This window comes from Thalassophryne amazonica, chromosome 2, assembly GCF_902500255.1.
Source record: "Thalassophryne amazonica chromosome 2, fThaAma1.1, whole genome shotgun sequence".
NCBI lineage: Eukaryota > Metazoa > Chordata > Actinopteri > Batrachoidiformes > Batrachoididae > Thalassophryne > Thalassophryne amazonica.
The window spans coordinates 19,917,137-19,938,771 of record NC_047104.1 but is presented as its reverse complement, the minus strand read 5'-3'; the positions used below and the strand labels follow the sequence as shown (position 1 = coordinate 19,938,771).

The 21,635-nt window shown below is 40.8% G+C and overlaps 1 protein-coding gene across 1 annotated transcript in view; it reads right to left on the bottom strand.

Annotated features, from left to right (window-relative positions):
* Positions 1-21,635, bottom strand: part of LOC117503320 (transmembrane channel-like protein 3) — a 251,235-nt gene that overhangs the window by 41,254 nt on the left and 188,346 nt on the right. The window contains exons 13-14 of the mRNA XM_034162542.1: positions 15,807-15,874; positions 8,702-8,830 (exon numbers count right to left, since the gene is read on the bottom strand). Coding sequence (XP_034018433.1) covers positions 8,702-8,830; positions 15,807-15,874 — 197 coding nt within the window. The remainder of the gene's footprint in view (positions 1-8,701; positions 8,831-15,806; positions 15,875-21,635) is intronic.

The window sequence follows — 21,635 nt, the reverse complement described above, 5'->3', positions numbered from 1 at the left end:
GTCTGAGAGCGAAGCGCTCTATTGGGGTGATATGGTACTATGAGCAGTCCTACATATTTGCTTAATATGCGCATTGAAGGACAGTATTACTAGAGGTCAGGGTAATGCCATCCAGAGTAAGGATCTGGTTAGACACCATGTTTCTAAGATTTGTGGGGCCAAGTACAATAACTTCAGTTTTATCTGAGTTTAAAAGCAGGAAATTAGAGGTCATCCATGTCTTTATGTCTGTAAGACATTCCTTGCAGTTTAACTAATTGGTGTGTGTCCTCTGGCTTCATGGATAGATAAAGCTGGGTATCATCTGCGTAACAATGAAAATTTAAGCAATGCTGTCTAATAATACTGCCTAAGGGAAGCATGTATAAAGTGAATAAAATTGGTCCTAGCACAGAACCTTGTGGAACTCCATAATTAACCTTAGTCTGAGAAGAAGACTCCCTATTTACATGAACAAATTGTAATCTATTAGATAAATATGATTCAAACCACCGCAGCGCAGTGCCTTTAATACCTATGGCATGCTCTAATCTCTGTAATAAAATTTTATGGTCAACAGTATCAAAAGCTGCACTGAGGTCTAACAGAACAAGCACAGAGATGAGTCCACTGTCTGAGGCCATAAGAAGATCATTTGTAACCTTCACTAATGCTGTTTCTGTACTATGATGAATTCTAAAACCTGACTGAAACTCTTCAAATAGACCATTGCTCTGCAGATGATCAGTTAGCTGTTTTACAACTACCCTTTCAAGAATTTTTGAGAGAAAAGGAAGGGTGGAGATTGGCCTATAATTAGCTAAGATAGCTGGGTCAAGTGATGGCTTTTTAAGTAATGGTTTAATCACTGCCACCTTAAAAGCCTGTGGTACATAGCCAACTAATAAAGATAGATTGATCATATTTAAGATCAAAGCATTAATTAATGGTAGGGCTTCCTTGAGCAGCCTGTTAGGAATGGGGTCTAATAGACATGTCATTCGTTTGTACTGTGCTCTTATATATATATGTTTATTGGAAATGGGACAATGCATATTAATGAACATTATATCATGTAAATATGCCGGTTTATAGCAGGATGCTAATTTCCATCCGTAGTCAAATCCTCAAGCATTTTGCGCTCTGATCTCAAGTGCTGTCACGATTAGGAATTTCTGGAGACGATTAATTGTCAGACAAATAATTGCGATTGACGAATATATTGTCTATTTTTTTTTTCTTTTTTTCCCCTTCTTTATATTCTACTATTGTAGTATAATTACACAACTCTGGAAGAACGTTTGGCTTCTGTGAGTGGAGAAACTGGGAATGGTGCAACATTTTTATTTTTATCTTCATTTTACATACAGTCCCAACTTTTTCTGATTTGTGGTTGTTTCTGTTGCATTTCTGAAATTGTTTCTCCTCATCAGTCACGTTTTGTGCTTAAACACTGCATTAAGCTCAAGATTGAACAAATAAATACCTTTGGAAAATAACAGCTGTTAAAGTTCAGAGTTCTCACCTGCCTTTCGTGATCTGTGCGTCTGAACATTGTTTTTATTTTTGTGGCTCAGTTCATTCATATATTCTCATTTTTAAATATGTTTTTAAAGCTATTTGACCGTTTATTTCATCTCATGATCTCATAAATTCAGCATACGACGCGCACATGGTGTGAACAGGACGGTAACGGCAGAATCACACCTTTAGAGAAAGTTCAGAGAGAAGTAAAGGCAGCTTCACATTTCTGTTTTGTTAACGTTCACTCGGGTTAAAATCCTCTCTCTGCTCCGCGCTCACTGCGCACTGAACGTGTCGCGCCTGCATTCAGGAATCTTCCTTACCCACCCCCCCTCCCTCGCAGTCTGCAGCCTGTTAACTCCGCACGCGCATGCACACACAGGCACAGACGCAGACACACACACCGACAGCTCCGCATTTTAGACGGCTTTTGAAGAAGACGGCACTGTTTTAATCGGCCGTCAGCCTCCTTGTTATTGTCCCGCCTTAAGACGAGAGCGAGGCTGCAGCACGTTTGACGTCAGATTCTGAGTCGTTTTATGCTTTGTGGATAAAATAAATAATTCACGGTAATCGCGAATATGAAAAATAATCACGAATATGAAAAATACCCACGGCACCTCTGACGATCGATCACGGCACCCCGGTTGAGAATCACTGGTGTAAGGTGATATACTCCACAGCATGGTGCTTGTAGAGTGGTGTAATAATGTGCTGGAAGAGATAAGATGAACTTGACTGTCCCAAAGGAATTTTTACCTTGGACACATGCAGAATTTGTTGTTAACATAATTTACATATCTCACCATACTGACTGTCATTCAGTCATCATATAACATATCTAATAGAACTATTATTTTAAAAGTAAATGTTTATAAAACAGACAAATATTTCAAATGGAGCAGCGTTACAGAGGCTGGCTCTTGAGCATTTGACAGATAATGGTACAAAGGAGTTCCTAAAGTACATGCCTCATATTGTTTGACATGGTGTACAACAACTCAACATCAAAGTAGTCATGACTGTAACACTATCCACGTGCACACATGGTCACGATCAGTGTTCACTGAAGGACTTTACTGCTACTTAAATCTCTCGTTTAAGTGCATTTACAGAAAAAAAAAAACTTGCCATTTATCGGTATTTGTCGATGGGTGACATCAGTCTGAGCAAAGATAATAACAGCACAATGACAGACAGTGTTGTAACATCAGATTATGAAACTACTGAGTATTCATGGCTCAGTATTAAATCACACCAGTGGACTTGATGAGCAGATGCTTGGAAATGTCGGGAATTCAGTACTATGTAATTATTTTCATTTGTAACCTTCACTAATGCTGTTTCTGTACTATGATGAATTCTAAAACCTGACTGAAACTCTTCAAATAGACCATTCCTCTGCAGATGATCAGTTAGCTGTTTTACAACTACCCTTTCAAGAATTTTTGAGAGAAAAGGAAGGTTGGAGATTGGCCTATAATTAGCTAAGATAGCTGGGTGAAGTGATGGCTTTTTAAGTAATGGTTTAATTACTGCCACCTTAAAAGCCTGTGGTACATAGCCAACTAATAAAGATAGATTGATCATATTTAAGATTGAAGCATTAAATAATGGTAGGGCTTCCTTGAGCAGCGTGGTAGGAATGGGGTCTAATAGACATGTTGATGGTTTGGATGAAGTAACTAATGAAAATAACTCAGTAGTTAAAATAGTTAAAATTTTATTAGCAAAGAAAGTCATGAAGTCATTACTAGTTAAAGTTAAAGGAATACTCGGCTCAATAGAGCTCTGACTCTTTGTCAGCCTGGCTACAGTGCTGAAAAGAAACCTGGGGTTGTTCTTAATTTCTTCAATTAGTGATGAGTAGAAAGATGTCCTAGCTTTACGGAGGGCTTTTTTATAGAGCAACAGACTCTTTTTCCAGGCTAAGTGAAGATCTTCTAAATCAGTGAGACGCCATTTCCTCTCCAACTTACGGGTTATCTGCTTTAAGCTACGAGTTTGTGAGTTATACCACGGAGTCAGGCACTTCTGATTTAAAGCTCTCTTTTTTAGAGGAGCTACAGCATCCAAAGTTGTCTTCAATGAGGATGTAAAACTATTGACGAGATACTCTATCTCACTTACAGAGTTTAGGTAGCTACTCTGCACTGTGTTGGTATATGGCATTAGAGAACATAAAGAAGGAATCATATCCTTAAACCTAGTTACAGCGCTTTCTGAAAGACTTCTAGTGTAATGAAACTTATTCCCCACTGCTGGGTAGTCCATCAGAGTAAATGTAAATGTTATTAAGAAATGATCAGACAGAAGGGAGTTTTCAGGGAATACTGTTAAGTCTTCAATTTCCATACCATAAGTCAGAACAAGATGTAAGATATGATTAAAGTGGTGGGTGGACTCATTTACATTTTGAGCAAAGCCAATTGAGTCTAATAATAGATTAAATGCAGTGTTGAGGCTGTCATTCTCAGCATCTGTGTGGATGTTAAAATCGCCCACTATAATTATCTTATCTGAGCTAAGCACTAAGTCAGACAAAAGGTCTGAAAATTCACAGAGAAACTCACAGTAATGACCAGGAGGACGATAGATAACAAATAAAACTGGTTTTTGGGACTTCCAATTTGGATGGACAAGACTAAGAGTCAAGCTTTCAAATGAATTAAAGCTCTGTCTGGGTTTTTGATTAATTAATAAGCTGGAATGGAAGATTGCTGCTAATCCTCCGCCTCGGCCCGTGCTACGAGCGTTCTGACAGTTAGTGTGACTCGGGGGTGTTGACTCATTTAAACTAACATATTCATCCTGCTGTAACCAGGTTTCTGTAAGGCAGAATAAATCAATATGTTGATCAATTATTATATCATTTACTAACAGGGACTTAGAAGAGAGAGACCTAATGTTTAATAGACCACATTTAACTGTTTTAGTCTGTGGTGCTGTTGAAGGTGCTATATTATTTTTTCTTTTTGAATTTTTATGCTTAGATTTTTGCTGGTTATTGGTGGTCTGGGAGCAGGCACCGTCTCTACGGGGATGGGGTAATGAGGGGATGGCAGGGGGAGAGAAGCTGCAGAGAGGTGTGTAAGACTACAACTCTGCTTCCTGGTCCCAACCCTGGATAGTCACGGTTTGGAGGATTTAAGAAAATTGGCCAGATTTCTAGAAATGAGAGCTGCTCCATCCAAAGTGGGATGGATGCCGTCTCTCCTAACAAGACCAGGTTTTCCCCAGAAGCTTTGCCAATTATCTATGAAGCCCACCTCATTTTTTGGACACCATTCAGACAGCCAGCAATTCAAGGAGAACATGCGGCTAAACATGTCACTCCCGGTCCGATTGGGGAGGGGCCCAGAGAAAACTACAGAGTCCGACATTGTTTTTGCAAAGTTACACACCGATTCAATGTTAATTTTAGTGACCTCCGATTGGCGTAACCGGGTGTCATTACTGCCGACGTGAATTACAATCTTACCAAATTTACATTTAGCCTTAGCCAGCAGTTTCAAATTTCCTTCAATGTCGCCTGCTCTGGCCCCCGGAAGACAACTGACTATGGTTGCTGGTGTCGCTAACTTCACATTTCTCAAAACAAAGTCGCCAATAACCAGAGTTTGATCCTCGGCGGGTGTGTCGTCGAGTAGGGAAAAACGGTTAGAAATGTGAATGGGTTGGCGGTATACACGGGGCTTCTGTTTAGGGCTACGCTTTCTCCTCACAGTCACCCAGTCGGCCTGCTTTCCCGGCTGCTCGGGATCTGCCAGAGGGAAACTAACGGCGGCTAAGCTACCTTGGTCCGCACCGACTACAAGGGCCTGGCTAGCTGTAGAATTTTCCACGGTGCGGAGCCGAGTCTCCAATTCGCCCAGCCTGGCCTCCAAAGCTACGAATAAGCTACACTTATTACAAGTACCATTACTGCTAAAGGAGGCCGAGGAATAACTAAACATTTCACACCCAGAGCAGAAAAGTGCGGGAGAGACAGGAGAAGCCGCCACGCTAAACAGGCTAAGAGCTAGTAGCTGCGCTAAGATAGCGGATTCCTAAAAACACACAAAGTGAATAATGTGTAAATAATTTAGATGTGATTCAGCAGAGGGAGTGCTTTAGTTAAGGCACGTGAAGATTACACTGTGAAACAAATCGTTATATAATTAACTAGATCAATCTAACTGCACAGATTAAACAGCTAACAGATACAGCAAAACACCGCTGTGCTCCGGAACAGGAAGTCAATCAATCAATCAATCAATTTTTTTTATATAGCGCCAAATCACAACAAACAGTTACCCCAAGGCGCTTTATATTGTAAGGCAAGGCCATACAATAATTATGTAAAACCCCAACGGTCAAAACGACCCCCTGTGAGCAAGCACTTGGCTACAGTGGGAAGGAAAAACTCCCTTTTAACAGGAAGAAACCTCCAGCAGAACCAGGCTCAGGGAGGGGCAGTCTTCTGCTGGGACTGGTTGGGGCTGAGGGAGAGAACCAGGAAAAGACATGCTGTGGAGGGGAGCAGAGATCGATCACTAATGATTAAATGCAGAGTGGTGCATACAGAGCAAAAAGAGAAAGAAACAGTGCATCATGGGAACCCCCCAGCAGTCTACGTCTATAGCAGCATAACTAAGGGATGGTTCAGGGTCACCTGATCCAGCCCTAACTATAAGCTTTAGCAAAAAGGAAAGTTTTAAGCCTAATCTTAAAAGTAGAGAGGGTGTCTGTCTCCCTGAGCCGAATTGGGAGCTGGTTCCACAGGAGAGGAGCCTGAAAGCTGAAGGCTCTGCCTCCCATTCTACTCTTACAAAGCCTAGGAACTACAAGTAAGCCTGCAGTCTGAGAGCGAAGCGCTCTATTGGGGTGATATGGTACTACGAGGTCCCTAAGATAAGATGGGACCTGATTATTCAAAACCTTATAAGTAAGAAGAAGAATTTTAAATTCTATTCTAGAATTAACAGGAAGCCAATGAAGAGAGGCCAATATGGGTGAGATATGCTCTCTCCTTCTAGTCCCCGTCAGTACTCTAGCTGCAGCATTTTGAATTAACTGAAGGCTTTTTAGGGAACTTTTAGGACAACCTGATAATAATGAATTACAATAGTCCAGCCTAGAGGAAATAAATGCATGAATTAGTTTTTCAGCATCACTCTGAGACAAGACCTTTCTGATTTTAGAGATATTGCGTAAATGCAAAAAAGCAGTCCTACATATTTGTTTAATATGCGCTTTGAATGACATATCCTGATCAAAAATGACTCCAAGATTTCTCACAGTATTACTAGAGGTCAGGGTAATGCCATCCAGAGTAAGGATCTGGTTAGACACCATGTTTCTAAGATTTGTGGGGCCAAGTACAATAACTTCAGTTTTATCTGAGTTTAAAAGCAGGAAATTAGAGGTCATCCATGTCTTTATGTCTGTAAGACAATCCTGCAGTTTAGCTAATTGGTGTGTGTCCTCTGGCTTCATGGATAGATAAAGCTGGGTATCATCTGCGTAACAATGAAAATTTAAGCAATACCGTCTAATAATACTGCCTAAGGGAAGCATGTATAAAGTGAATAAAATTGGTCCTAGCACAGAACCTTGTGGAACTCCATAATTAACTTTAGTCTGTGAAGAAGATTCCCCATTTACATGAACAAATTGTAATCTATTAGACAAATATGATTCAAACCACCGCAGCGCAGTGCCTTTAATACCTATGGCATGCTCTAATCTCTGTAATAAAATTTTATGGTCAACAGTATCAAAAGCAGCACTGAGGTCTAACAGAACAAGCACAGAGATGAGTCCACTGTCCGAGGCCATAAGAAGATAATTTGTAACCTTCACTAATGCTGTTTCTGTACTATGATGAATTCTAAAACCTGACTGAAACTCTTCAAATGAAACTGTTTGTGTAAATAAACTTTGCAAATAAACTGCTTGTGTAAATAAACTGTGTAAATAAATTGTTTGTGTAAACAAGCTGTGTAAATAAACTGTTATCTTGAGTTGGAACCTTTGATGTAAATAAACTGTGCAAAAAACTTTGTTTAAATAACCTTGTTGTGGAAATAAACTGTATAAATAAGCTGTGCAAATACGCTGTTTGTATAATTAAACTGTATAAATAAACTGTTTGTGCAAATAAACTGTAGATATCTTGAGGAGGAGCCCCTGATTGTGACTTTGTGACATAAACTGCAAATAAAATGTTTGTGTAAATAATCTGTGCAAATTAACCAGATATTTGTCAATAAACTGGGAAAATGCTTGTGCTCACTGTACGTCGATGTGAAATGTGACATCATCTGTCCATTAGCACCCCAATTCCACAGTAGACTGACAAATTTGCCAACGGACAACATATTTAAATCCTTAACGGATCCTTTTGTGACAGTGTGAGCACATGCAGATCTTCTGGACCTTGTGGACGTCAACATGGAGAAAACTTCACGTGTTGACACAACAGACTGGATGTTCTACTGTTTTCAGTGAGAGGCTAGTGGAAAAATTATGGATTATTTTAGGAAAAACAGACAGCAGTAAGTGGATTGTTGACAGAGAGCGGATTATTTAACAGCAGAGTGGCCTGGATTTATATATGTAGGAAGCTTCCATGAGAGCCAGAGTTCTCTGATTTCATATAAAAGCTGTGTAAAATGTTTCAGTGAAGTAAATTATTGTCCGTGTGGTTATTATGGAAAACTGACTGTGTGTCACTTTTTTTTTCTTTTTGCTGCACCAGACCTCAGCTGACGAGGAACATATTTAATAAATGACAAAAGTATAGGGAAAAAAAAACCAGACACAGACGGGTGATTTATTCTTTATTTGTGAGGAAATCAGACATTTTTATTAAAATGGGCTGTCCAGCAAACATAATATTTGGACGAGTTTGTACAAACGCACACCCCCACTTCAAGCAGAATTTCATGTGGAATGCTCAGGGCGCTCAGGCGTATGAATATGGTGTACAATGTGAACACTTTTGATAGTGTTTTTACCCATATCTATATCTCCTCTTATTATTTGCATTCTGCTTGTTTCCCTTTTTTTTAAACTCACTATGTTGCTGTAAATAGGGAATTTCCCCAGTGTGGAATCATTAAACTCTTATCTTAAGCTCTTAAACTATTTTTGCTTGACTAATCCATTGTGTTTATGAAGATTAAGAGTCTGGATTAAGGACACAGACACACACCTGGAGGCTCTGAACACCTGCTGATGTGGAATGTTACAAGTGAGAACGGCCCAACTCCTCAGATACATCAGACCAACCAGCTTCAACACGTTGAAGGCAGGAAGACATGGAGAGAAAAAGGCCCCCATCCTAGAAGACACACACACACACACACGTGCGCACGATGAGGTCACAGCCTACAGTAGTGTTCAGAATAATAGTGCTATGTGACTAAAAAGATTAATCCAGGTTTTGAGTATATTTCTTATTGTTACATGGGAAACAAGGTACCAGTAGATTCTCACAAATCCAACAAGACCAAGCATTCATGATATGCACACTCTTAAGGCTATGAAATTGGGCTATTAATAAAAAAAAGTAGAAAAGGGGGTGTTCACAATAATTGTAGCATCTGCTGTTGATGCTACAAACTCAGAACTATTATGTTCAAACTGCTTTTTTAGCAATCCTGTGAATCACTAAACTAGTATTTAGTTGTATAACCACAGTTTTTCATGATTTCTTCACATCTGCAAGGCATTAATTTTGTTGGTTTGGAACCAAGATTTTGCTCATGTACTAGTGTGCTTGGGGTCATTGTCTTGTTGAAACACCCATTTCAAGGGCATGTCCTCTTCAGCATAAGGCAACATGACCTCTTCAAGTATTTTGACATATCCAAACTGATCCATGATACCTGGTATGCGATATATAGGCCCAACACCATAGTAAGAGAAACATGCCCATATCATGATGCTTGCACCACCATGTTTCACTGTCTTCACTGTGAACTGTGGCTTGAATTCAGAGTTTGGGGGTCGTCTCTCAAACTGTCTGCGGCCCTTGGACCCAAAAAGAACAATTTTACTCTCATCAGTCCACAAAATATTCCTCCATTTCTCTTTAGGCCAGTTGATGTGTTCTTTGGCAAATTGTAACCTCTTCTGCACATATCTTTTATTTAACAGAGGGACTTTGTGGGGGATTCTTGCAAATAAATTAGCTTCACACAGGCGTCTTGTAACTGTCATAGCACTTACAGGTAAGCTGATCAATGGTTGAGTCTGCCATTCTGGTTATTCTTCTATCCATTTTGATGTTTGTTTTCCGTTTTCTTCCACATGTCTCTGTTGTTGTTTTTTTTTTGTCCATTTTAAAGCATTGGAGATCATTGTAGATGAACAGTCTATAATTTTTTGCACCTGCGTATAAGTTTTCCCTTCTCCAAACAACTTTTTAATCAAACTACGCTGTTCTTCTGAACAATGTCTTGAACGTCCCATTTTCCTCAGGCTTTCCTAAAGCACTCCCTCTGCTGAATCACCTCTAAATTATTTACACATTATTCACTTTGTGTGTTTTTAGGAATCCGCTAGCTTAGCGCAGCTACTAGCTCTTAGCCGGTTTAGCATGGCGGCTTCTCCTGTCTCTCCCGCACTTTTCTGCTCTGGGTGTGAAATGTTTAGTTATTCCTCGGCCTCCTTTAGCAGTAATGGTACTTGTAATAAGTGTAGCTTATTCGTAGCTTTGGAGGCCAGGCTGGGCGAATTGGAGACTCGGCTCCGCACTGTGGAAAATTCTACAGCTAGCCAGGCCCCTGTCGTCGGTGCGGACCAAGGTAGCTTAGCCGCCGTTAGTTTCCCTCTGGCAGATCCAGAACAGCCGGGAAAGCAGGCCGACTGGGTGACTGTGAGGAGGAAGCGTAGTTCTAAACAGAAGCCCCGCATACACCGCCAACCCGTTCACATTTCTAACCATTTTTCCCCACTCGACAACACACCTGCCGAGGATCAAACTCTGGTTATTGGCGACTCTGTTTTGAGAAATGTGAAGTTAGCGACACCAGCAACCATAGTCAATTGTCTTCCGGGGGCCAGAGCAGACATCGAAGGAAATTTGAAACTGCTGGCTAAGGCTAAGCGTAAATTTGGTAAGATTGTAATTCACGTCGGCAGTAATGACACCCGGTTACGCCAATCGGAGGTCACTAAAATTAACATTGAATCGGTGTGTAACTTTGCAAAAACAATGTCGGACTCTGTAGTTTTCTCTGGGCCCCTCTCCAATCGGACCGGGAGTGACATGATTGATTGCTGGCTGTCAATCAATCAATCAATCAATTTTATTTATATAGCGCCAAATCACAACAAACAGTTGCCCCAAGGCGCTTTATATTGTAAGGCAAGGCCATACAATAATTACGGAAAAACCCCAACGGTCAAAACGACCCCCTGTGAGCAAGCACTTGGCGACAGTGGGAAGGAAAAACTCCCTTTTAACAGGAAGAAACCTCCAGCAGAACCAGGCTCAGGGAGGGGCAGTCTTCTGCTGGGACTGGTTGGGGCTGAGGGAGAGAACCAGGAAAAAGACATGCAGTGGAGGGGAGCATAGATCAATCACTAATGAATAAATGCAGAGTGGTGCATACAGAAAAAAGAGAAAGAAACACTCAGTGCATCATGGGAACCCCCCAGCAGTCTAAGTCTAGCAGCATAACTAAGGGATGGTTCAGGGTCACCTGATCCAGCCCTAACTATAAGCTTTAGCAAAAAGGAAAGTTTTAAGCTTAATCTTAAAAGTAGAGAGGGTGTCTGTCTCCCTGATCCGAATTGGGAGCTGGTTCCACAGGAGAGGAGCCTGAAAGCTGAAGGCTCTGCCTCCCATTCTACTCTTATGGCATGGCATGGCATGATTGCATCATGGGAACCCCCCAGCAGTCTGCCTCCTATTCTACTCTTACAAACCCTAGGAACTACAAGTAAGCCTGCAGTCTGAGAGCGAAGCGCTCTATTGGGGTGATATGGTACTATGAGGTCCCTAAGATAAGATGGGACCTGATTATTCAAAACCTTATAAGTAAGAAGAAGAATTTTAAATTCTATTCTAGAATTATCAGGAAGCCAATGAAGAGAGGCCAATATGGGTGAGATATGCTCTCTCCTTCTAGTCCCTGTCAGTACTCTAGCTGCAGCATTTTGAATTAACCGAAGGCTTTTCAGAGAACTTTTAGGACAACCTGATAATAATGAATTACAATAGTCCAGCCTAGAGGAAATAAATTATGAATTAGTTTTTCAGCATCACTCTGAGACAAGACCTTTCTAAGTTTAGAAATATTGCGCAAATGCAAAAAAGCAGTCCTACATATTTGCTTAATATGCGCATTGAAGGACAGTATTACTAGAGGTCAGGGTAATGCCATCCAGAGTAAGGATCTGGTTAGACACCATGTTTCTAAGATTTGTGGGGCCAAGTACAATAACTTCAGTTTTATCTGAGTTTAAAAGCAGGAAATTAGAGGTCATCCATGTCTTTATGTCTGTAAGACATTCCTTGCAGTTTAACTAATTGGTGTGTGTCCTCTGGCTTCATGGATAGATAAAGCTGGGTATCATCTGCGTAACAATGAAAATTTAAGCAATGCTGTCTAATAATACTGCCTAAGGGAAGCATGTATAAAGTGAATAAAATTGGTCCTAGCACAGAACCTTGTGGAACTCCATAATTAACCTTAGTCTGAGAAGAAGACTCCCCATTTACATGAACAAATTGTAATCTATTAGATAAATATGATTCAAACCACCGCAGCGCAGTGCCTTTAATACCTATGGCATGCTCTAATCTCTGTAATAAAATTTTATGGTCAACAGTATCAAAAGCTGCACTGAGGTCTAACAGAACAAGCACAGAGATGAGTCCACTGTCTGAGGCCATAAGAAGATCATTTGTAACCTTCACTAATGCTGTTTCTGTACTATGATGAATTCTAAAACCTGACTGAAACTCTTCAAATAGACCATTGCTCTGCAGATGATCAGTTAGCTGTTTTACAACTACCCTTTCAAGAATTTTTGAGAGAAAAGGAAGGGTGGAGATTGGCCTATAATTAGCTAAGATAGCTGGGTCAAGTGATAGCTTTTTAAGTAATGGTTTAATCACTGCCACCTTAAAAGCCTGTGGTACACAGCCAACTAATAAAGATAGATTGATCATATTTAAGATCAAAGCATTAATTAATGGTAGGGCTTCCTTGAGCAGCCTGTTAGGAATGGGGTCTAATAGACATGTCATTCGTTTGTACTGTGCTCTTATATATATATGTTTATTTGAAATGGGACAATGCATATTAATGAACATTATATCATGTAAATATGCCGGTTTATAGCAGGATGCTAATTTCCATCCGTAGTCAAATCCTCAAGCATTTTGCGCTCTGATCTCAAGTGCTGTCACAATTAGGAATTTCTGGAGACGATTAATTGTCAGACAAATAATTGCGATTGACGAATATATTGTCTATTTTTTTTCTTTTTTTCCCCTTCTTTATATTCTACTATTGTAGTATAATTACACAACTCTGGAAGAACGTTTGGCTTCTGTGAGTGGAGAAACTGGGAATGGTGCAACATTTTTATTTTTATCTTCATTTTACATACAGTCCCAACTTTTTCTGATTTGTGGTTGTTTCTGTTGCATTTCTGAAATTGTTTCTCCTCATCAGTCACGTTTTGTGCTTAAACACTGCATTAAGCTCAAGATTGAACAAATAAATACCTTTGGAAAATAACAGCTGTTAAAGTTCAGAGTTCTCACCTGCCTTTCGTGATCTGTGCGTCTGAACATTGTTTTTTTTTTGTGGCTCAGTTCATTCATATATTCTCATTTTTAAATATGTTTTTAAAGCTATTTGACCGTTTATTTCATCTCATGATCTCATAAATTCAGCATACGACGCGCACATGGTGTGAACAGGACGATAACGGCAGAATCACACCTTTAGAGAAAGTTCAGAGAGAAGTAAAGGCAGCTTCACATTTCCGTTTTGTTAACGTTCACTCGGGTTAAAATCCTCTCTCTGCTCCGCGCTCGCTGCGCACTGAACGTGTCGCGCCTGCATTCAGGAATCTTCCTCACCCACCCCCCCTCCCTCGCAGTCTGCAGCCTGTTAACTCCGCACGCGCACGCACACACAGGCACAGACGCAGACACACACACCGACAGCTCCGCATTTTAGACGGCTTTTGAAGAAGACGGCACTGTTTTAATCGGCCGTCAGCCTCCTTGTTATTGTCCCGCCTTAAGATGAGAGCGAGGCTGCAGCACGTTTGACGTCAGATTCTGAGTCGTTTTATGCTTTGTGGATAAAATAAATAATTCACGGTAATCGCGAATATGAAAAATAATCATGAATATGAAAAATACCCACGGCACCTCTGACGATCGATCACGGCACCCCGGTTGAGAATCACTGGTGTAAGGTGATATACTCCACAGCATGGTGCTTGTAGAGTGGTGTAATAATGTGCTGGAAGAGATAAGATGAACTTGACTGTCCCAAAGGAATTTTTACCTTGGACACATGCAGAATTTGTTGTTAACATAATTTACATATCTCACCATACTGACTGTCATTCAGTCATCATATAACATATCTAATAGAACTATTATTTTAAAAGTAAATGTTTATAAAACAGACAAATATTTCAAATGGAGCAGCGTTACAGAGGCTGGCTCTTGATCATTTGACGGATAATGGTACAAAGGAGTTCCTAAAGTACATGCCTCATATTGTTTGACATGGTGTACAACAACTCAACATCAAAGTAGTCATGACTGTAACACTATCCACGTGCACACATGGTCACGATCAGTGTTCACTGAAGGACTTTACTGCTACTTAAATCTCTCGTTTAAGTGCATTTACAGAAAAAAAAAAAAACTTGCCATTTATCGGTATTTGTCGATGGGTGACATCAGTCTGAGCAAAGATAATAACAGCACAATGACAGACAGTGTTGTAACATCAGATTATGAAACTACTGAGTATTCATGGCTCAGTATTAAATCACACCAGTGGACTTGCTGAGCAGATGCTTGGAAAAGTCGGGAATTCAGTACTATGTAATTATTTTCAGAAGCTATGGACTTTCTACCAGCTCGCAGCTTTTACACACATTGAGCACATCACTCAGTTCAGTGAGCTCTGTACACAGCAGAGATGACAGACACTTTGTCTTCAACTCTCTTCATTTTTTGAAGGAATCTGTCAGATTTTGGATCCAGATGAGTGAGGAGTCTCCTGTCTGTACCAAAGGAGGACACTGTTCTAATCTGGTTATAACTGCTGCTGTTAAAGTGCATGTGGAACATTTCACAAGTCTGTCTGAACACGACTGTGTCAATGTGTAGTTGAAACTCCCCATGACACTGTATTTAAAGGCTGCTGGCACACGCAGCTGCATTTCTTACATTTTCAAAAGTCAGGAATATGGCACTTGTTATTTTCAGGTGCTATGGACTTTCTACAAGCTTGTGGCTGTGCATGTGCATCACGTGAAGAATGTCAGGAATGTGCCAAGAATGACGCAAATATGACATTCGTAACCATGTGGACAACCACTGGTGAGTACACTCTGGTGGAATGGTTGTCAAACATCATCTGCTCTGTTTTCTTTTCTTGGTGTTGATTATTTAGGAAGTGTTTATCACACCACTCAACAATGTTTTGTATACAAATTAGTGTAAAGCAGTGTAAGGTGCTGTCATGCAGTAAAAGGTGCTGTCAGGCAGTATAAGGTGCTGTCATGCAGTATAAGGTGCTGTCATGCAGTATAAGGTGCTGTCATGCAGTGTAAGGTACTGTCATGCAGTATAAGGTGCTGTCAGGCAGTATAAGGTGCTGTCATGCAGTATAAGGTACTGTCAGGCAGTATAAGGTACTGTCAGGCAGTATAAGGTGCTGTCATGCAGTATAAGGTGCTGTCATGCAGTGTAAGGTACTGTCATGCAGTATAAGGTGCTGTCAGGCAGTATAAGGTGCTGTCATGCAGTATAAGGTACTGTCAGGCAGTATAAGGTGCTGTCATGCAGTATAAGGTACTGTCAGGCAGTATAAGGTACTGTCAGGCAGTATAAGGTGCTGTCATGCAGTATAAGGTGCTGTCATGCAGTGTAAGGTACTGTCAGGCAGTGTAAGGTACTGTCAGGCAGTGTCAGGTACTGTCAGGCAGTATAAGGTACTGTCAGGCAGTGTCAGGTACTGTCAGGCAGTGTAAGGGACTGTCAGGCAGTGTAAGGTATTGTCAGCTAGTGTAAGGTGCTGTCAAATGTAACTGAATTGACTTACCAGATCATCCCCTGGTTATAAATCAGGTGTAAGACATTTTCTGCGATTTTGAATTCTCCATATTCTGGCTAAAGAGAGACACAAAAGTCATTGTCATATTCCTCTTCATTTCTTTTTCTTGCAGCTTTCAATTCATTATACTGGATTTTGTCACAAAATCTGCCAAAGTGGAAACATTTCTTCCAGCATCAACTTCCAAGAGAACAAAAGTCTGTACCAACGTGTTGACTAGACTGAAGATTTGTGAGAAGGGGAAGCAGGGGATCTGTGAAGCTCTGTGATTGAAGAGAAAAAGGCTTTAACATACAACCATGTACCATGTACCTGAGCTGCCACAGCAGAATCCCCAGTGCTGCTACGTGAACATGTGGAGGAAGAAAAGCTGTGTGAAATCACCATGAGTCTGTCCTTAACCAGTAACCATAAAAAGGGGGGAAAGGGGTTTATTATAGCACACAACCAAAGTCCAATGGGATTGGAAGGAGTTGGCCCACAACGTCAACTGGCACTGCTTCAAGACGCCGGCCACTGGAGCATCCAGACAGAAGTGTGTGTATCCATCCACTGAGATCCGGTCAGGATACCTTGTCAATATAATGTGGACCTTTCGGTTTGTGTCCAAATGGCATATGATGCCACAATGGGGTTCAAATACCAGATTGCTTGTACATGAGACCAAGGCTCTGCCAGGTCAGCCAAAGTGAAATTCCCCACTAGCCAAGCCAGTAGGAACATCTTTTCAATCTGGACTACTCCTTGTTACATATGTCCTCACCATTTTTGACCTCGTACCAAGGCCACAGGTGTTTTTAAGCATTTGTCAGTAACTAGATGTGGTGGTGCATGGGTGTTCTGCTCCCTCATCTTGGGACTTTCGTCGAGCTCATGAGGCCAGGTGCCAGGGGCTCCCATTGGGGGGGTTCTGTGTTTGTCTCCCCCTCCTTTCTGTGTCTCCCTACCAGTGGAGCAGACTGACGTCACCTGCGGCTGCAACATACCTGCCTCATTTAGTGGTGCCCTATTTAAGCCTGGGCTGAACTGCAGCACACCGCCAGATTTTTCCATCCATGGAATTGGTAACCTGGCCTCCCAATTGTGCTCTACTTTCCTTCCTCATTTTGTTTCCATGTCTTTTCTGTGTTTTTCCCTGTGTACTCATCACTGTGTTTTTCTCTTCATTGCAGTCCACAGCCGCCACCCATTCCGCTGGCCAACCTGGTAATCTGCACCTGTGGCCCATCCTCCAGTGACTCATCCATTCCAACAGTGCATTCTCAATAAATTGTTACCTTTGATTTTTATCACCAAACCTGCTTCATTGCATTTGAGTCTGTCTCCAGTTCCCGGTCTACCGCAACACTAGATGCCTAAATGCATTGAGTTGCTGCCATGTGATTGGCAGGTGTATCTAATAAAGTGGCCAGTGAGTGTTCATTCATTCATTCATTACCCTGGCATTACCCTGACCTCTAGTAATACTGTGAGAAATCTTGGAGTCATTTTTGATCAGGATATGTCATTCAATGCGCATATTAAACAAATATGTAGGACTGCTTTTTTGCATTTGCGCAATATCTCTAAAATTAGAAAGGTCTTGTCTCAGAGTGATGCTGAAAAACTAATTCATGCATTTATTTCCTCTAGGCTGGACTATTGTAATTCATTATTATCAGGTTGTCCTAAAAGTTCCCTGAAAAGCCTTCAGTTAATTCAAAATGCTGCAGCTAGAGTACTGACAGGGACTAGAAGGAGAGGGCATATCTCACCCATATTGGCCTCTCTTCATTGGCTTCCTGTTAATTCTAGAATAGAATTTAAAATTCTTCTTCTTACTTATAAGGTTTTGAATAATCAGGTCCCATCTTATCTTAGGGACCTCATAGTACCATATCACCCCAATAGAGCGCTTCGCTCTCAGACTGCAGGCTTACTTGTAGTTCCTAGGGTTTGTAATAGTAGAATGGGAGGCAGAGCCTTCAGCTTTCAGGCTCCTCTCCTGTGGAACCAGCTCCCAATTCACATCAGCGAGACAGACACCCTCTCTACTTTTAAGATTAGGCTTTAAACTTTCCTTTTTTTAAAGCTTATAGTTAGGGCTGGATCAGGTGACCCTGAACCATCCCTTAGTTATGCTGCTATAGACTTAGACTGCTGGGGGGTTCCCATGATGCACTGAGTGTTTCTTTCTCTTTTTGCTCTGTATGCACCACTCTGCATTTAATCATTAGTGATTGATCTCTGCTCCCCTCCACAGCATGTCTTTTTCCTGGTTCTCTCCCTCAGCCCCAACCAGTCCCAGCAGAAGACTGCCCCTCCCTGAGCCTGGTTCTGCTGGAGGTTTCTTCCTGTTAAAAGGGAGTTTTTCCTTCCCACTGTTGCCAAGTGCTTGCTCACAGGGGGTCGTTTTGACCGTTGGGGTTTTTCCGTAATTATTGTATGGCCTTGCCTTACAATATAAAGCGCTTTGGGGCAACTGTTTGTTGTGATTTGGCGCTATATAAATAAAATTGATTTGATTTGATTCCTACATACATACATACAGTGCATCCGGAAAGTATACACAGCGCTTCACTTTTTTCACATTTCACATTCTGTGAATACTTTCCGGATGTACTGTATATACAGTGAGGAAAATAAGTATTTGAACACCCTGCGATTTTGCAAGTTCTCCCACTTAGAAATCATGGAGGGGTCTGAAATTTTCATCTTAGGTGCATGTCCATTGTGAGAGACATAATCTAAAAAAAAAAAAAAAAAAAAAAAAATCCAGAAATCACAATGTATGATTTTTTAAATCATTTATTTGTACGTTACTGCTGCAAATAAGTATTTGAACACCTACCAACCAGCAAGAATTCTGACTCTCACAGACCTGTTAATTTTTCTTTAAGAAGCCCTCTTATTCTGCACTCTTTACCTGTATTATTTACACCTGTTTGAACTTGTTACCTGTATAAAAGACACCTGTTCACACACTCAATCAATCACACTCCAACCTGTCCACCATAGCCAAGACCAAAGAGCTGCTAAGGACACCAGGGACCAGTGGTGGGCACAGTTCCGATAATCCGATAACTGATAATTATCAATCAATCAATCAATTTTTTTTTTATATAGCGCCAAATCACAACAAACAGTTGCCCCAAGGCGCTTTATATTGTAAGGCAAGGCCATACAATAATGATGTAAAACCCCAACGGTCAAAACGACCCCCTGTGAGCAAGCACTTGGCTACAGTGGGAAGGAAAAACTCCCTTTTAACAGGAAGAAACCTCCAGCAGAACCAGGCTCAGGGAGGGGCAGTCTTCTGCTGGGACTGGTTGGGGCTGAGGGAGAGAACCAGGAAAAAGACATGCTGTGGAGGGGAGCAGAGATCGATCACTAATGATTAAATGCAGAGTGGTGCATACAGAGCAAAAAGAGAAAGAAACAGTGCATCATGGGAACCCCCCAGCAGTCTACGTCTATAGCAGCATAACTAAGGGATGGTTCAGGGTCACCTGATCCAGCCCTAACTATAAGCTTTAGCAAAAAGGAAAGTTTTAAGCCTAATCTTAAAAGTAGAGAGGGTGTCTGTCTCCCTGATCTGAATTGGGAGCTGGTTCCACAGGAGAGGAGCCTGAAAGCTGAAGGCTCTGCCTCCCATTCTACTCTTACAAACCCTAGGAACTACAAGTAAGCCTGCAGTCTGAGAGCGAAGCGCTCTATTGGGGTGATATGGTACTATGAGGTCCCTAAGATAAGATGGGACCTGATTATTCAAAACCTTATAAGTAAGAAGAAGAATTTTAAATTCTATTCTAGAATTAACAGGAAGCCAATGAAGAGAGGCCAATATGGGTGAGATATGCTCTCTCCTTCTAGTCCCCGTCAGCACTCTAGCTGCAGCATTTTGAATTAACTGAAGGCTTTTTAGGGAACTTTTAGGACAACCTGATAATAATGAATTACAATAGTCCAGCCTAGAGGAAATAAATGCATGAATTAGTTTTTCAGCATCACTCTGAGACAAGACCTTTCTGATTTTAGAGATATTGCGTAAATGCAAAAAAGCAGTCCTACATATTTGTTTAATATGCGCTTTGAATGACATATCCTGATCAAAAATGACTCCAAGATTTCTCACAGTATTACTAGAGGTCAGGGTAATGCCATCCAGAGTAAGGATCTGGTTAGACACCATGTTTCTAAGATTTGTGGGGCCAAGAACAATAACTTCAGTTTTATCTGAGTTTAAAAGCAGGAAATTAGAGGTCATCCATGTCTTTATGTCTGTAAGACAATCCTGCAGTTTAGCTAATTGGTGTGTGTCCTCTGGCTTCATGGATAGATAAAGCTGGGTATCATCTGCGTAACAATGAAAATTTAAGCAATACCGTCTAATAATACTGCCTAAGGGAAGCATATATAAAGTGAATAAAATTGGTCCTAGCACAGAACCTTGTGGAACTCCATAATTAACTTTAGTCTGTGAAGAAGATTCCCCATTTACATGAACAAATTGTAATCTATTAGACAAATATGATTCAAACCACCGCAGCGCAGTGCCTTTAATACCTATGGCATGCTCTAATCTCTGTAATAAAATTTTATGGTCAACAGTATCAAAAGCAGCACTGAGGTCTAACAGAACAAGCACAGAGATGAGTCCACTGTCCGAGGCCATAAGAAGATCATTTGTAACCTTCACTAATGCTGTTTCTGTACTATGATGAATTCTAAAACCTGACTGAAACTCTTCAAATAGACCATTCCTCTGCAGATGATCAGTTAGCTGTTTTACAACTACCCTTTCAAGAATTTTTGAGAGAAAAGGAAGGTTGGAGATTGGCCTATAATTAGCTAAGATAGCTGGGTCAAGTGATGGCTTTTTAAGTAATGGTTTAATTACTGCCACCTTAAAAGCCTGTGGTACATAGCCAACTAACAAAGATAGATTGATCATATTTAAGATCGAAGCATTAAATAATGGTAGGGCTTCCTTGAGCAGCCTGGTAGGAATGGGGTCTAATAAACATGTTGATGGTTTGGATGAAGTAACTAATGAAAATAACTCAGACAGAACAATCGGAGAGAAAGAGTCTAACCAAATACCGGCATCACTGAAAGCAGCCAAAGATAACGATACGTCTTTGGGATGGTTATGAGTAATTTTTTCTCTAATAGTTAAAATTTTGTTAGCAAAGAAAGTCATGAACTCATTACTAGTTAAAGATAATGGAATACTCAGCTCAATAGAGCTCTGACTCTTTGTCAGCCTGGCTACAGTGCTGAAAAGAAACCTGGGGTTGTTCTTATTTTCTTCAATTAGTGATGAGTAGAAAGATGTCCTAGCTTTACGGAGGGCTTTTTTATAGAGCAACAGACTCTTTTTCCAGGCTAAGTGAAGATCTTCTAAATTAGTGAGACGCCATTTCCTCTCCAACTTACGGGTTATCTGCTTTAAGCTACGAGTTTGAGAGTTATACCATGGAGTCAGACACTTCTGATTTAAAGCTCTCTTTTTCAGAGGAGCTACAGCATCCAAAGTTGTCTTCAATGAGGATGTAAAACTATTGACGAGATACTCTATCTCCCTTACAGAGTTTAGGTAGCTACTCTGCACTGTGTTGTTATATGGCATTAGAGAACATAAAGAAGGAATCATATCCTTAAACCTAGTTACAGCGCTTTCTGAAAGACTTCTAGTGTAATGAAACTTATTCCCTACTGCTGGGTAGTCCATCAGAGTAAATGTAAATGTTATTAAAAAATGATCAGACAGAAGGGAGTTTTCAGGGAATACTGTTAAGTCTTCTATTTCCATACCATAAGTCAGAACAAGATCTA